Raw genomic sequence first — 16,431 nt, 5'->3', positions numbered from 1 at the left:
CAGGCCACATCCAACTTTTGCCTTCTGCCAATTTGGAATGGGGCTCCAAGCCACCCTCTACTCTTTCAGCTTCTATCTTAACATGGGAGGAGAGATTTTTCCCTTCCTTCTCCTTCTTCTCTGCTACATGGCTCTTCACCTTTCCTGCCACATTTTCCCCTCTCTTTTTTGTAATCTCTCTCTGTACACAGAAAAATGCTGGAGACACATAATTTTGCACTTCATTTAGCTGTTGTAGCAAAGGGTATCTTTTCCTTACAGAAAGAAAACTTGTAGAAGTATGATGCTTTAGACTTCTGTACGCTTGTCTCTCAATATCCCTCTGAAAATGCCCAGCAGACTCAAAGGTCATTTACTATATTCAGCAGAGGAGCAAAGGCCTCAAGGATAATTATATTCCCTTAAGTTTCCTGAAAGTGTCTAAGAAGGCTAATGCCTATCTGAAGGAGAGGCTTCAAAGGAATGAGACACCTTAAGTGGCATCTTCTGAGACACCTAAGAGCCAACACAAAGTCTAAGAGACAAAAAATTCCACCTTAAATCTCCTAAATCAATGTAAACTATTAATCTTTGAGATTATTTTACTATCAAAAAGACTGGGGTATCATATTTAGCTTATATATAGCTTATATATAGCTTATATATATATATAGGTATTATCATCTTACTAACTTCTTAAGTACATACATGGAGTTTCTCTCAATTACAGCAAGCCCTCCTCAGGAAATTTCTTAGCCTTTGCTTGCTCACTGTAAAAATCTAATAGTAGTTCTGGTAATATAACGTGTATAAGAATATATGTATTGTTTAGCTAGTAACATCTTTGTTTATTCCTTTCATTACTGCAGATTACTAATTAAGAAAATCAACTGAACATCTAATTTTTTGCATGTTTATGCACCAATTAAAAATTATCACAGCATTTCTTAACTTCTAAACTACAGTAGGTCCTTTTTATGGTGAACATAATTTTTACAAAATAACTTGAAAAGCTGGGGAACCATTACTTGAACTACAAACTGCATACTGCAAAGCACTGAACAATATGCCTTTGTTTGCTATTTCTCTGCATCTGAGTTTGTTCAAAGTAGAATTCTTGTGTGCTTAAAGGTGCATCCCATTCTATCAGCAAGTCATCTTCTCCGTAAACTGTATCAACACTGCAAGTAATTCAAAAGCAAATGCATGATGTTTATGGTCTAGGCTCCTCTTGTACTAAGAGGTTAGGTATCTTTATCAACCAGTGACCTCCTTTGCAGCTTACAATTGTTACCAGCTTGCAACTTCACCAAGATAAATGCAAACTTGTACAAGCAGATGTGCTTTGCTTCTCTCCTGGTATTGTACTGAGCAGAATTTTTAGTATTCATTAAAAGCAGTGACAATCATATAAGTGCCCACTTAATGCTTTCTCCCTCTCATTTCAACCTTTTAGAATACAGCAGTGAGTGATATAGTAAAAAGACTGCATAACTGTCTCAGATTGCTTTTTAGCATCTCTTTGACAGTTCTGTGTTTAAACACTGGGGCTGATGTCTGGGAAATTCACATTAACATACTTTTTGTACGGTGTGTAATCTGGAATAACACTGTAAATGAACACTCCCTCCTAAGTCATCTGTAACCTGCTAGCTCTAGATATTCTTGCACTGTAAAAGCCAGTAATTATATCAAATACTAAACTAGCGAACACATACAACACTGCTCACATTTGCAAAACAGGATTTCTTAAAATAAACAGATAAAGGCAAATTAAACTACAAAATACCTGATAATAGTCTAACTTCGGCTCTTTAATATACTGTGTTTTATATACACCCACACACGTTTAACAATTGGCCAAAATTACTTCTAAAAGAAAAGTGGCTTCCTTTTACCCTGGTTTATTTAATTACCCTGTAATTATGCAGAACCAACCCAATGCATGCTGCAAACTAGGCCATTAGAGTAGCTGTAGTGCCAAGCCAAAAGATATATAACTCTGTACTTTCTGTCCACTAGCGGTCAGAACCAGACACCTAGAAAACTGTACAGCTGCAAGGTTTGCCTAGATCAAACTTCTTTTGACATGTCCTCTTAAGATTATGGCAATTGGTGGTCTGAGAACCCATCTACATAAGCCATAGGGTCCATTTTCAGAAATATTTTTTCTTTTTTACTTCCTGGAATAGTTAGAGTCTATTTTATATTATATATATAATATATATAAAAATAGTTATATATGTAATATATCTTTCTGAGGAGATAATTTTCTACAACAGCTTTTCTGTCCTTTAGAGTATTTTATTTTTGGCTTACAACATGTATGTGGGTACAATGAAAGCAAAAGAGATAAAAGAACTGTGTTAAAAAATAACAACTAAAAAATATTTTAGATTTCTGTGTGGATCTCTCTGCACACTGCTGAAGATTCCTGTGCAGATCTTCAGATCCCACAAAGGTGCTTTCAGTATCTCCCAGCTGTCACTTTCTGGAAGGGAAAACTACAAAGAACTGTGTGTCATGTCACTGTACAAGGTGCAGAGCACCAATAACAATGGTTAATGTTTGTGTACAGTGCTTTGCAGTAGGTGTTCAAAGTGCTTTACTGAGAATAATTAATCCTCCAACACATTCATGTGGTAGGTGGATCAAACATCATTTTCACAATTTCACAAGAGGGAACAATAAAGAGGCTGTCAAATCTGAAGAGGACTAACTAGAATTTGGTTGCCTGTCTTCCTCGGGCTCTTTCAAATATCTCCGCCAGAGGCAATGACAGTTCACAGAATCACATTCCAGATCTTTCAGTTCTCCGATTGCTCTCTACGCTTCTGGACCACACTACCTTCCTAAAACTACACTTGTCTGCTGGTCTGGAATAAGACTGGGTATTTTTACTCACTTGCTTATTTTGGGTGGTTAGGGATCTCAATACTTACGAAAAATCACAGGACATTTTTAAGTGAGTCATGCCAGAAACTCCATCAGTGGAAAGACACAACCTCAGGATTAGTACAAAGTGCAAGAAACCTCCCGAAAGCATGCATCTGTTTGGAAGGAGGGATGAAGGAAAAATCCTTTAGTATCTACTGCTCCTCTATAGCTTCTACGGCTTCTCACCACTAGCGCAGAAGGAGTATCTGGAAAACAGTTGTTCTGGGTCATCTGCCCAATACAGGGAAGCAGCTTAAATATTTCCTGAGACTCCCATCAGACAGTTTAACATTCAGAAATCTTCAGGACATACTAGCTCCCCAGAACTGGAGAAATACTGGAAGAGTGTGTTGCAGTGCAGTTTTCTGTGCTATACTGCCTGAGCCTTAACGTATAAACGGATCTGAGCCATCACACATTTAAGAAATGCAATAAAAACCAACACTTTTTTTAGTATGCCCAGTCTTTTAAAAATGACATCTGTTCTAAATCCCTACACAGCTCAATGTTTTTCACTGCATTTCCAAAGCCATTCTTTTGTAAATAGATAATTAGTGCTTAAATACTTCTTTCAAGGGGTTTCTGCATTAACATAAAAATAGTGTAATTACCGATGGTCAAAATGGCATGACTACAATTTATAAATTCTAATTTCTTTTGCTGCTCTGAAGCTGATTTCTTTTTCCTTCTTCAACATGATTTTAATCTGTTGTAAATGTGAGCATTATTGAACCTAAAAATATAAAATACCTGTTAAGAGAGGAAGAAAAATAACTACCATCATTTTGCAAGATTGAACAGTAAAGCAGAAGTAAAGCTAAGTCTAATGCTTCAGGCTGTTCTGAAGATATTTTATTTTTTATCAAGAACTTAAAAGTACAGATGACATTTATTGACCAAAATTAGCTGATTTTGTTCCACAATCTAATACTAGAAGCAGGTAATTCTAGTTGTACTAGTTAGTATAGCTGAGAAGGCATCTTCGCTCTAAAATACCTTTTACTCTGAAATAAAAGTATTATCCCTTGAGCAGGATCTGCCCAGGACAATTCCTGAAGTGCATGTCAAATAATTTAATCCATTTTTCGTGTATGTGTACAATATGCAAGTAAGATTAACATTATCAGGAAAATACTCTAAAGAGCTAATTACTATTTTCCACTACAATGCAAAGCCACCTTCTATTTTTTTGTTTCAAATTTTGCCTGAACTTGAATGTCAAATAGGAAGACTGTATTTGACATTGGAAAATCTCAAGCAAACACACTGAAACAATGGACATTATAAAATGTGTTAGTTTAAGTAATCTTTCCAATCCATGCACAGAAAAGAATTCTCAGCGAGAACATGGAAGTATGTGTTGGAGCTTGTATCACAGATCAGCTGTTTAGTTAGAATTTCCAGGAAAGTAACCCACAAGCTCAAAGTGACAGTGGGTCCTGGAGCATACACAATTTGGAAATGATATTACAGACTTGAGCAAGGAGAATTACAAGAGCAACTGAGCCAAGCAGGCAATTTCCACTGCCAACAATATGGGAGATAAAAAATAGAGATGGTTTTGGAGTCGTTATTTGATAAGTTCACTAAAGGAGGACATGTGTCTTTGTATTTGTCCTACAACACATTAGATTTATATGCAGGTAGACAACAACAAAACCAAAAATAATTAAAAAGTTGAGGACAAGGAAAGTTACAGTGCATAGTGAGCTTGATATATGTTATATAATCTACCTTATCTTGTGTTGACTACATAGAATCAGAGAATGGTTTGGGTGAGAAGGGACCTTTAAAGATCATCTAGTCCAACCTTCCCCTGCCCATGGGCAGGGACATTTTTCACTACATCAGGTTGCTCAAAGTCCCATCCAACCTGGCCTTGAATATTTTCAATTATGGGACATCCACAAGCTCTCAGGGCAACCTGTTCCATGTCTTACCACCCATACTGTAAAAAAATTTCTTCCTTATACCCTCTAAATCTACCCTCTTCTGCCCCTTGTCAAGTCACTGCTGGCCCTGGTAAAAAGTGTTTCTTCATCTTTCTTCTAAGTCCTCTTTATACATCGAAAGGCCACAATAAGGTCTCCCTGGAGCCTCCTCTTCTCCAGGCTGAACAACCCCAGCTCTCTCAGCCTTGCTCCACAAGAGAGTGTTCCATCCCTTTGATCATTTTCATGGCCTCCTTAGGACCTGCTCTAATAGGACCATGTATTTAGAAAAAACTCCTCTGAATTATTTTTGGCTGTTTAAAGTGATGTCATTAAAGCCTCCTGGACATACTGAAAAATTAGCATATGTTCAAAGCTGTCATACCATGCATCCTTATAATGTCATTAGAAAGTTTCACTGGCCTCATGGCCTCCCATTTGGCCCTATCATAATACATATTTTGTACTTCATTTTTCCTGATTCTCCAGAATCAGATTTTCAAACTTGGAAGAACAACACAGTCACAGAAGAAACTAGGTTAAAAAAAAGGAAAAGATTAAATATAAAAACAGCAGACAGTCAATTCAGGAAAAGAAGGGAGGGAAATAACCAGGTTGGTACCATTGGCAGGCTTTGTAAACTGACTATTCATACCTTTTTCCCTTCTGTTTCTAAGCTACCCTGAACAAGGGTAGCAAAATAGAAATCTGACTTGCAAAAGTACATGATACTGCATGATTGGGCAATAAGAGGACAGATGAAACTGAATATAAATTCATGTAGAATAATTCAAGTGCTGGAAAAAATATACCAACTATAGATACACACTGATGGGTTCTGAACTAGGTATTTCCATTCAGGAAGGAGTTCATAGAGTTATAATAGGCAATTTTATGAAAATGCAACCTCATTGTTCAGTCACAGTCAAAAATAAAAACAGAATAATCCAGAAGACTAAAAAGGAAAAGAGAACAACCAGGAAATTTCATTATGCCAGGGGATAAATCTATGGTGTTCTCAGATCATGTGCAGTTCTGGTCTCACCATTTTAAAAAGGATATAGAACAAAGAGATACTAAGAGTGACATAGATGATCAAAGGCATTTAAGGACTTCTAAACAGTCTTCAGCCTGAACAGTATCTTCAGGGCAGATATGGAAGAGCCTAAAAATTCTTAAGCTGAACAAAAATTGAAATTGTTCATTTGCTTCTTCCAGTATTAGGAAATACCCAATGAAACTAGTAGGTAAGACATTCAAAATAAGCAAAGTTCTTCACACAATCCAAATCATGTTGTGAACCCTTACACAAGATTGAGTTGGCGCTCAAAATCTGCATAGATCCAAAAGGCAATGAAAAGACTCAAAGAAAAATCTGTATATTAAATACAAAGTAATGCTGTGGCTTAGGAAGTCCTTGGACTGCCTACCACAGAAAGCTGAGAAGACATGCACATCCAGTTATCACTAGCATTTCATCTCCTCCATACGGTTAGGCAGCAGTCTTAGCTCTAGTAAAACCCCAAATTACTCCCTGGAAAGCGGGAAGGGGCTTCAAGGAAAAGAAAAGTGAAAGAAAACAACTAATTACCAAAAAGAATGAAGTGAAACAAAATGAAATGGAGGGCTTTAGGGATCAGATGATAAAAAGTGTAAAACTAGGTGACTAAGGGGCAGACAAAGCAGAGCACCTTGGCTGCTAGCCACAGTCAAAGACAATACTGAGCGAGAGAGACATCATCTGAGCTGGTACAGGCCTTCCTGTGTACCCACATACTGTTAGCCTAAAAAAGAGAGAACATATTTTAGGGTATGACTCAGCAAGCCAACGTGCCTCTATTAGCACACTTGAGCATGTGCTCAAAATAACCATAAGGTCCATGGAACTTAATGATGTTAATGTAAAATATACTTTGCATCAGACAGGCACAGAGAGTTTATGTAGAGCAGAAAGACAAATCTGACTTGCTGAAGGGCCTCCTAAAAAGATGAAACAGGCAGATAGTCCAGAATGGCACAGACCCAAGAGGGTATGATGGAAAAGAAAGCTAAACGGTAGGAGGAATCAATGCTACCCATGAAGATACGGAGCAAAAACAGCAGTAGGATACGTATCTAGTGCCTAAGAGGAAGCTGAAACAAAGGGAATGTGTACCAAATATTCTATAGCGTTTACTACAAGCATAAACAAAGTTATAGTGTAATAATGGCAAAAGACATAGATTTGACATAGAAGAAAATAACTAAGTGGGAAGGTAAGACCTGTGCTATGGGACAAAGGAGTGGAGAGGCAAATTTGGCAGCAGCAGGTAAGAACAATGGTGGAGGTAAAAGTCTATGCCAGAGTCCATCAATTACTTTCTCAAGAAACTAGTAAAATGTTAAGACAATGAAGAAGGAGAAGGTTAGGTAGGCTGGAATTGCAAAATCACTGCAGGTAGTAGAAGCAGCTATCTAGAAAAATCAGAATTGTTGGAAACTAGTGCCTTTCACAACAAAACAGACACCCAGCAAAAAATTTTGAAATTTCTTCCTCTTAAAGAGAACACTTTTAACCATTCACTATAGATTTTGCAAACACCCAAGGTATTCAACAGTTGATAAATTGTTCATTTAAAACAAAAGATAACTTTTTAAAAAGCTAAGGTTTCTCTTTTGAAATCTCATTCACTGCAATTTTAAAAAAAAGTTTACAGTTTTAAACTGGAACAAAAGTTTAAATGCTAACTGAATGAAACATATGTAGTGATGCCAAACTGTTTTTCTATTGGACTTTCCAGAACAAATTAAAAAATTAAGTTACGTTTCCCATTTTTTCAAATTGCCAAGAAACCAAAAAAAATCTTTAACTTAATAAATTTGCATACCTCAAAGATGCTCTTTCAAAACTCTAACTCAAACTACCAAGATCACCTTTTCCCAAACTGCACACCACCATGAAATTGGAAGCATGCCTGAAAAGTCAGAAAATTAAGCCTTCTTTTGGAATAAAAATGATGAAGAGACCATCACAGAAATGCCCTGGGAAATCTCCCTACGATACTGAGAGGATTTCAGCTTACAGACTTCTTCAGAACACTGTACAGCTGTGACCAGCAGGGAGGCAGATGGAGAACTAGAGAGACAAAAACTGTGTGGCAAGTAATATGTGTAGCCCCCATCCTTGCTCACTAGCAATATCCCAAAGCACTTTTCTTCCCACACCAGCAGATAACTAAAATGGGTATTATTTAGAAGGGATAACCATATGGTTTGTATAATCTTTATATGCTATTTTTAGTATGTTATTATAATATATGGTAGAGACTTACAAAATGGGATTAAAATTTGCTTTCTGTTTTACAACCAAACGGTTTAATTTGGGTACAGAGCAAGAGGTGAGGGCACTATAAGAGAGCGTGTTACTTCCACATGCTGCCCCTACCTTAACACTCACAGAACAACACAATTGTTCTATGTGGGACACATTATTGGGTTCCCAAGCTCAAATATTTGTCAGCTTTGCTGATAATTATTTGCTAGCAAATATTTATTTAAATTGTGAAGTCCTGACTTTTTTTTATATTCCATTTCAGCCTACATGCATCTGTCTGCTTTGTGCCTTCCCAGTGTGGAATGCTGTATTATGTAGCAAAAAAAGACAGGAAAAATGCAGAAATACCAACTACAGAAAAGAAAATCAACTTAAGAACTGAAATCCATTACTCTTGTCCTTTCTCTCTCCAACTTCTTCATTTCCTCTTGCCCTTCTACTATTAATGAAGTATCAGAATCCAGAAGCCATTTTCATTCTAAATTAAGGTATCCGCACTGCTGCAGGAACAATACTGATCAGGGTTTTTGTCTGGATACAGTGTATGCTTTCCAATTTTCACTGTCATTTTTTTTAGCATATACAAAATATTGCAGAAGCACATGTAAATCACCATTCTCTTGCCCAGTGGAACAGAATTTTAGTTACCAATGCCAACAGTTGCCTACAGAAGGCATCTACATCTGGTCTGCTACATCCAAGACAGCAACCACAGGCACACATTTTGCTTTGTTTGGAATTCATCGCTGTGGTGCAGCTGAGCCTCAGATAAAAAAAAAAACTACGAGCCTCGGGGGTTAAACAGACAAATGTTTTCAGTCACAACAACTTTTTTTGCAAAGAAGCAAAGCCATAACAAGGTATGTAAGAGGTTTTATGTAAATCATTAAAGGCCTACTGACTTAAATTGTTGCTAACACCAAGAATTTGCTTAATGTACACTTGAGAGTGTGAAGGCAGAACAGATGAATAGTCTCACAAATCTAATTTACTCATTTTAAAAAATGCAAAAATATTTGTAAAAAAAAAAAAATCAATCTGATTCCTGCTCATTGCCATTCAAATTTAAAAGTCAATTTAATATTCATCATTTCTGAGTGCATGATGGTTTTTACTGGGAGGCAGAAGAGGTAGATACAACCAGTAAACAAATTTACTTTCAAATCCACACAGAATTCAATACCTACCTAGCCACTCGTTGAATTTTTTTACTTCACTAGGAAGTCCCAGCTCAGTAAAATCACCAGCATGTATTAACACATCTCCATATGGCATCTGGATGGGATCAGTTCTTGAGTGAGTATCAGAAATGCAGACAAATCGTGTATATCCTGGAGGTTTGGGAGCATCATGGGGCACCGGATCAACCCTGTAGGAAATGCATCACAACAAGGTTATGAAGTTCTTATGTACTTCTTAGTGTCTACTTTGCAATTCTAATGTATTTTTTACCTTTACAAAACATTACACAGACATCTAGATCTGTCTGAATGCAGGGATTTATTAAAACAAACCTATCACTAATGGGAGGTGTAGAAATTCTGGATGTTCACAACATTTTCAGTATTTATTGGGTAGATGGACTAAATTACAGAGATTAAGGAAAAGAGACTGGACTATGGCTGTAACTCTGACACAAATACTTACAAATAAACCAAAGGCACTGCCAGTTTCAAAGGAATAGCACTACCCCATTTCATTGTCTAAATATCATTACATGGTACACAGGGAAAAGATTTATTTTAGATACATACTTTAGATACATTTAGATACATACATTTAAATGCATTTTTTTCTAATTATAACCTTTTTCTGCAAGTTATGTAATTCCAGCAAATTTTATTAACACATTTTGGAGATATGTTTTAGCGTGTTAATGCAAAGCAACATAAGAACTCTCCTGACAACAGCCGTAAATGTACGTTCAAGCCTGACTATTGCCAGGACAAAGGTGGCAACTTTCTGGGCTTAATTGCACTAAGTAAGCTCAGATGCTGTGAGGGGTGAGGCTGCATTGTTCACAGCCCGATCTCAATATTCAAAACTGAGGGAATGAAAAGACCTGACACAGTCTGATGAGACCTACTTATGATTTAGCAGAGGAAAGCAGAGAACACCTCTCTGCTATATGAGGAATACTTATTTTCAAGTCAATCTTTTTACCCTCAATCCATTTTTTGTTAGAATGTATAGAAGCAAATGTATTTATATGCAGCTATACCATATCTGCTATTCCAGTTAGGGAATTCTGGTGGAATAAAATCAAAAAGCCAGAAATGCAAGAGTTATATTTATGTCACTAGAAGCCAGAGAGATATATAGAATTGTTATGAATTATTTTACTTCTACGACATTTATTTTGAAAGGAAAAATAAAATTAGTTTTGTTCACTGTTGCAGTATGTAATACTATTCCTATCACTTTCTGGTTGTGCTTCAATTCAGAAGCTTACTTTTATATAAATAAACTCAGAAAAAAATTTAACAGATCTTTCCTATTAACAACAGTATCCCTGTTTACTAGGTAAATTTTCAAAAGGCATTTTATTGCTTGGAAGACATAAGATAATCTTTAATCATGCAATCTCTTCTCTAAGTCAAAGAATTCTATGAAATTTATAGGCAGGTAAACTGAGGTCTTTTCGACGACTTCACAAGATTAGTGAGAGTGAGGAATAAATCTAAAACATGCCAATCTTGTTAAATGCAGAAAAAGTACTTAGTATTTTTTACTATCTATATAGTATATATAATATAACTAATATAACTACAAAACTAGAGTATGAACAAATTATTTTGTACCCATCTCTTCTATACCTTTTTAGGAAGCAGAAATGTTGGGCTTTTTACAGCAGTACTGGAGAAACAGCCTTTTAGTACAAGTATCTTGTAGTTGTCTTTCTGAAGTTCCGGTTTTGAGCAAAAAGTAACCAAACACGAAGTAAGGAGTAAAACCAGCTGTGACCAAATCATACCTAATGAATACACAGCAGTATGTACATACTAGTGGGATATGTAAGCAAGCACGTACTGGAAATTGTAGAAGTTGGCTGACAAAGAGTGGAACATCTGGACCCTGAGAGAGCAGCTGCAAACACTGTGTACAGGGCTGAGGGAGTGTGTATGTTGCGAGAGGACCACAGGCACATGTAGAAGGGTGCAGGAAAAAACCGAGAGTTAGATGCAGGGGAAGTTAAGCATAGGAGGTCACACCTCAAACAGTGCAGCTGCATGACTGCCACTGCATGTTAAAAATGCCTCTGTTTTGGAGAACTGCCATAGAGTGAGCTCCATCAGTGGTGAGCGGAGGTAGCAGGGGTGCAAAGGAATACGGATGGTGAATGGTGGGGTTTAGACTAGTGGGTGAGGCTTGCCATAAGGTGCGAGTTGTGTGAAGGGTAATGCATTCAGTTCATGGAGCTCCTCCACAAGAAGAACTGGGATGGCTGGATGAAACTGATGAGGAGGTGACCCTGGCTACCATTGCAGCCATTCAAACTAAAATGATTCAACACCAGTTCAGTAAAAAAATTTCTGATTATTGCTCTCCCTGCCCAGCACTTCCCAAAGTGACTTGCAGGTCATAATTAGTAAGCCAGCTTTAAATTATGCATACTACCCTGGCACAAGATAAGGATATGCACTGGTTTAAAATACCACTTTTTGACTTTTCATGGTAGGGTAACTTTTAAAGCAGGTGCTTCTTCTCCTTCAGAAATCTTTTAAAGCTCAGCACAGCAGTAAGTTGGGTGTTGGGGAGCAGCATGCATTTCACATATTGCTCCTCTGAAGCTGAATGGAAAAAACAACAGACTTACCATGGCAACCCATGCAGCACATAATACACATGCTTTTTCTTACAGTTTGGATGGGGACGGGGAAGATGTGGACAGCATTTTCCAGGTTGCTGAGGTATGTATAACTTTTAAATCCTGTGCAATGGACCAGAGAATTTTCATGGGAAAAAGGCATCAATACAAAAAAGCAAATAAATGAGATGCAGATTTTTCACATTGAAGTGATATGCACACACTGAGGCTGTACATAGGTAAAAACATATGTCAAGTTTCACAAACGCATCTAAGTTGTATTACTGGAAATAATTTCTGAAGGCTCAATCCCCATATTCTTGTGTAACACATTCCCACAGCAGCTGTTACACCAACACCCAATGCACTGCTTGCAGCATGAGCAAAGGAATAAAGATCTGCTGATTATTTTCATGAAAATGCTTTTGTTTTTCTTTAAATCAGTATGAAAACTTCCAGAGAAACTGAAGAGCAAAGTTAAAAAATCTCAGAGAAAAAACACTGCCAGAAGTTAAGTTTATACACTAGATTTCAGTGGTTTCACAAAGGAGCAAGACAGGAACTTTCCAGAAACAACTGACGGACTTAAAAATGCTGGCGAAATTTACCACTCGTTGTCAGTCATCTCACAAGCACAGGGATGCCAGACTAAGATGGGGCTAGGAAAGGGCTGGCAGTATGTTATGTGTCCTAAAAAGTGAAACAGCAAACATGAAACTGCACAGAGGACCAAGGAAGAGCTGCAAGACTGAATTCTGAAGAAAAGGAGCACAAAAAAAACCCTGTGGTTAAAGTAGTTTAGTATGAGTTCAGATGTTAACAGGTCTGTGTGAGATCTGTTTATGATTGCCTGCAAGATCACTAATCTAGGTATTTTGAACTATACACAAAGACATGGCAAAGCCCTCAACTCCCTGAAGCCAATGGCAAAACTCGCACAGACTATAAAGCAGGACTAAGATTTCACCTGTAACAATCATGTAAATAAAAGATGCTTTTGTTACACTTTTGATGTCTACTTTTCCCTTCTTTGTTACTATTCTATTCATTGGTAGGAGGCAAAAGCAATCCTGCTGGTATTCAGAAACGTTATTTACAATTTCTGTACCAAGAGAAAGAGTAGGTCAGATTGTGGTAAATGTTTCAATTGATTTAGCCTGTTTTTCTATTTGCACAAGCTTCTTCAATAGTATTAATCATTCATGAGAGATTGCTAAACTCTTCTGAGGAACCATTTTCTAAGAATAGCTTATTTTCAACTACTTGCTTAGGTGCCGAACTTCTATCAATGCAGCTGGTTGTCTAAGCTCTCTGGTAATATGATTTGTTACTAGTTAAGAACTTTAAACAGTATATTGTTGAGTAATAAGTGGATACTAGTAAATAACTTATTTTCAGCCCTGTAAAAAACATTTCAGCTTTTAAGACCAGTGAACAAATTCACGAGTGCCCAGGAACTGTCTGAATATTCACAAAGAATAGCTAAGCCTCAACAAATAAAGCAACCTGCATTTAGCATTTTCATTCATGTAAGTATTTCTGAACCCACATTTGTTTGTCTGCACTTTTGCTACCATTTGCCAGCTCTATAAACAAAAGATGTTTCCTAGTGCTAACACTCAACTCATTTTACTGTTTGCATTTCAGTAGTATCTAAAAAACCCCAACACAGACCATAAGCTAATACACTGCCCCCAAAAACTGACCGTTTGCTCACCACCCTGGTATATGTTTGTCTTCAGATTTTTTTAATACAATACCTAATTTATGCCAAAGAATATATGTAAGCATTCACTAAATCAACACATAGCATTCAACCAGTCATAACTACTGAGTTTTTAAGCGCAGAAATCATGGCCTATGTTTGTAAATTATCAAATCGTATTAAATACCAAAAATGTGAATGAGGTGATTATTTATTCAGTCTTCCTAAAGGAAAAAAATCCTTTAAAAAACCAAAAACCAGCCTTCTGATCAAAAGATAAGGCTGCTGCTCTCTTTAAGAAACACAGTAAAATGGTGCAGACATTTTTATTCCCTATAAAAATATTTTACAGTAGAATTTTATACTTAATTTATTTATAATAGCTTTACTGTTTTGCTCTTCCTTCTGGCTTTAAACTTTATGGCAGGTTTCATTTTGTAATTATAATTCTCCACTTTACATTACAAGTAAATCATTTAGAGCAGTTAATTTTACTGATGTTGTCATTATATAAGAAGTCAGAAACAAACACATTATTTTAATTACTCTTTTAAGCACTTGGCATCTTCAGCACATCGGTATGAAAGTAAGTTTTCGGATGGGTGCCCACACTATTTTATTTATTGATGTGATTTTTCCCTTGTATGTAGCTGTAATATAACTAACCAAACAGTATGTGTTGTACAGATACAGGCTTGGTATTTTCAACAGCTATTTACATCAATAAGTAAGTGCACAATACAAACAAACATTATTAAGATTGCAGAAAGCATCATCCTTGTAGCATCTCTTATTTTATTACCACTGCTTGTTGTTTATTTCTAATACATAAGTACTATGTATTAAAGATAGGCTAGTGGAGTGATCTTTCTCCCATCCTTTAACAAAGTACTTACACTTTCCAAATGGACCGATTTTGTATCATTGTAGTAATTATTATTAGAAAGGCAGCAAAACAGTGTTCTTTGAATTCTTTTTGACTGGTCCATCAAATACCACATCGACAAGGCAATAACAATTCACAAGGCTGTGCTAGAGCAATAACAAAACTATAATACTTACATTTGCACATGTGGGGGCTGAAAACGTCCCTGGTTAATGTTGTAGAACGTGAAAGCCTGTGTGGGGTTGGAGCTGTACTCATCCACTTCAATTATGAGTCTACTGTGCTGATGCCTTCTAGCTGCCATAATGTGCGACTGGGCGAAAGCCATGCTTGCACTGTGTAGTTGGGCTTTTTCAGGCAATCATATCTGCTATCTTCCTACATCGATGGAAGAAGACCATGACATCTCCTTACCTAATCAGCACACTCCCCTTTGAAAAACCTAAAAGCAGATTGAAGAGATGGAGCATAACTTTTAACAGTTAATCTATTTGGAATTTGCTTTATTTAATATGAGATGAAGATGAAGGGGGGATATGGAGGGATGAAGACACACAGCTCAAAAACTCATCACAAAGCTTTCCAACTCAGCAATCTGATGAACATACTTTACTTATGGGTGGGAAACAGGGACTAGAAGTAAACCTGCTGAAGTACACAGGGGCAACTTGGTCAATTATTTCAGACATTTGTATTAATACAAATCTGAAAGACATGGCAGACATTCAGAATAGCACATTAAATAATAAAGTTTCTTCAGCACAATCATTTACTTCCTTTTTTTATTGCATTGCTGAATGTTTACTCCCCATCCTCCTTCCAAAAAAAACCCCCACCAAACCTGAAACTGAACACACAGCTGTGCATGACTAAAACGCAAGTTAATTAAACAAGAATCAGTTTAATCAGTTCTTGAGAAAGTCTGCACCATTTATTACGGGGAAACATTTCAAGTGGTTGCTCTTTACATCCTAAGGAACAGAGCAAACGGCCTTCTGTGCACTCGTTCCTGATTTTATGGTATTACTGAAGGAGCTCCTGATGAAGATATGAAAGGCTCCCCCTTCAAACACATTCTCTTCTTTGTCAGCACTAGCCCAGCATTCTGGATTCACTGGAAAAGAAAGTGATTCCAAGGCTAACACACAGTTAAATGTTATTAAATATTAAAAAAAGTAAAATACATACAGGTTTTATGTTTGGGAATAAATTTTTCCCTGAAGGTTATGCAAGTCTAGAACAGCAGCACTGAAAATGGGTAGAGGAACAGCAAAGTGAAACCAAGTGGAATGCAAAGAGTATCCCCTAGAAACAGCAGAAAGTAATTTAAATGTGAATTTTACTTTTATTTCCCAGTTTTAATAAAAAATGGATTATAAGCTATAAAGGTGGATATTTTTACAGTATAATTTTGCATCCTTTTTAAAAGTTGTCAGTCTTAAATATTTACTTTCATGCAAGCAAGGGCCCTTCTAGGGAATACAAGTAATCTGCTTCAGAAGATGTATTTCATGAAAAACCATGCTAGAATGCAGAAATTCACTTAATACATGCAGTTTCTGGAAAGCAGGACTACACGTATTTTGTGCGACCTTGCTGATGTGCCTTACTTCCATTCTGAAGGGACTGCTGCCAAGAGTGATGGGTGAGAGAGGTCTTCGTAGTCACTCAAATTTTTAAAGCTATTTACAGGTAATTAGGTCCAGTTCAGTTCTAGTGGCAGTCAAGCACATAAGCATCTTTAAAAATCTGGGCCTCAGTCCTTTGCTTAACTACGACAGATGTTAAGTGCTCCAAGAAGTGGTGGTGTATTTTTGTTTGGGGAAATCTTGTTCTTAAGAAACTGAAATAAGAGATTCAGCTCAGTTTTGT

At 36.8% G+C, this 16,431-nt stretch overlaps 1 protein-coding gene across 1 annotated transcript in view; it reads right to left on the bottom strand.

Annotated features, from left to right (window-relative positions):
- MPPED1 (metallophosphoesterase domain containing 1) overlaps positions 1 to 16,431 on the bottom strand; it is a 65,733-nt gene that overhangs the window by 35,999 nt on the left and 13,303 nt on the right. The window contains exons 2-3 of the mRNA XM_037390478.1: positions 14,736 to 15,001; positions 9,348 to 9,529 (exon numbers count right to left, since the gene is read on the bottom strand). Of these exons, the coding sequence (XP_037246375.1) occupies positions 9,348 to 9,529; positions 14,736 to 14,887 (334 nt within the window). The 5' untranslated portion in view covers positions 14,888 to 15,001. The remainder of the gene's footprint in view (positions 1 to 9,347; positions 9,530 to 14,735; positions 15,002 to 16,431) is intronic.

Source organism: Falco rusticolus, chromosome 5, assembly GCF_015220075.1.
Source record: "Falco rusticolus isolate bFalRus1 chromosome 5, bFalRus1.pri, whole genome shotgun sequence".
In the NCBI taxonomy this organism is placed as follows: domain Eukaryota; kingdom Metazoa; phylum Chordata; class Aves; order Falconiformes; family Falconidae; genus Falco; species Falco rusticolus.
The sequence above is the reverse complement of the archived record's forward strand: the minus strand, read 5'-3'. Positions and strand labels throughout refer to the sequence as shown.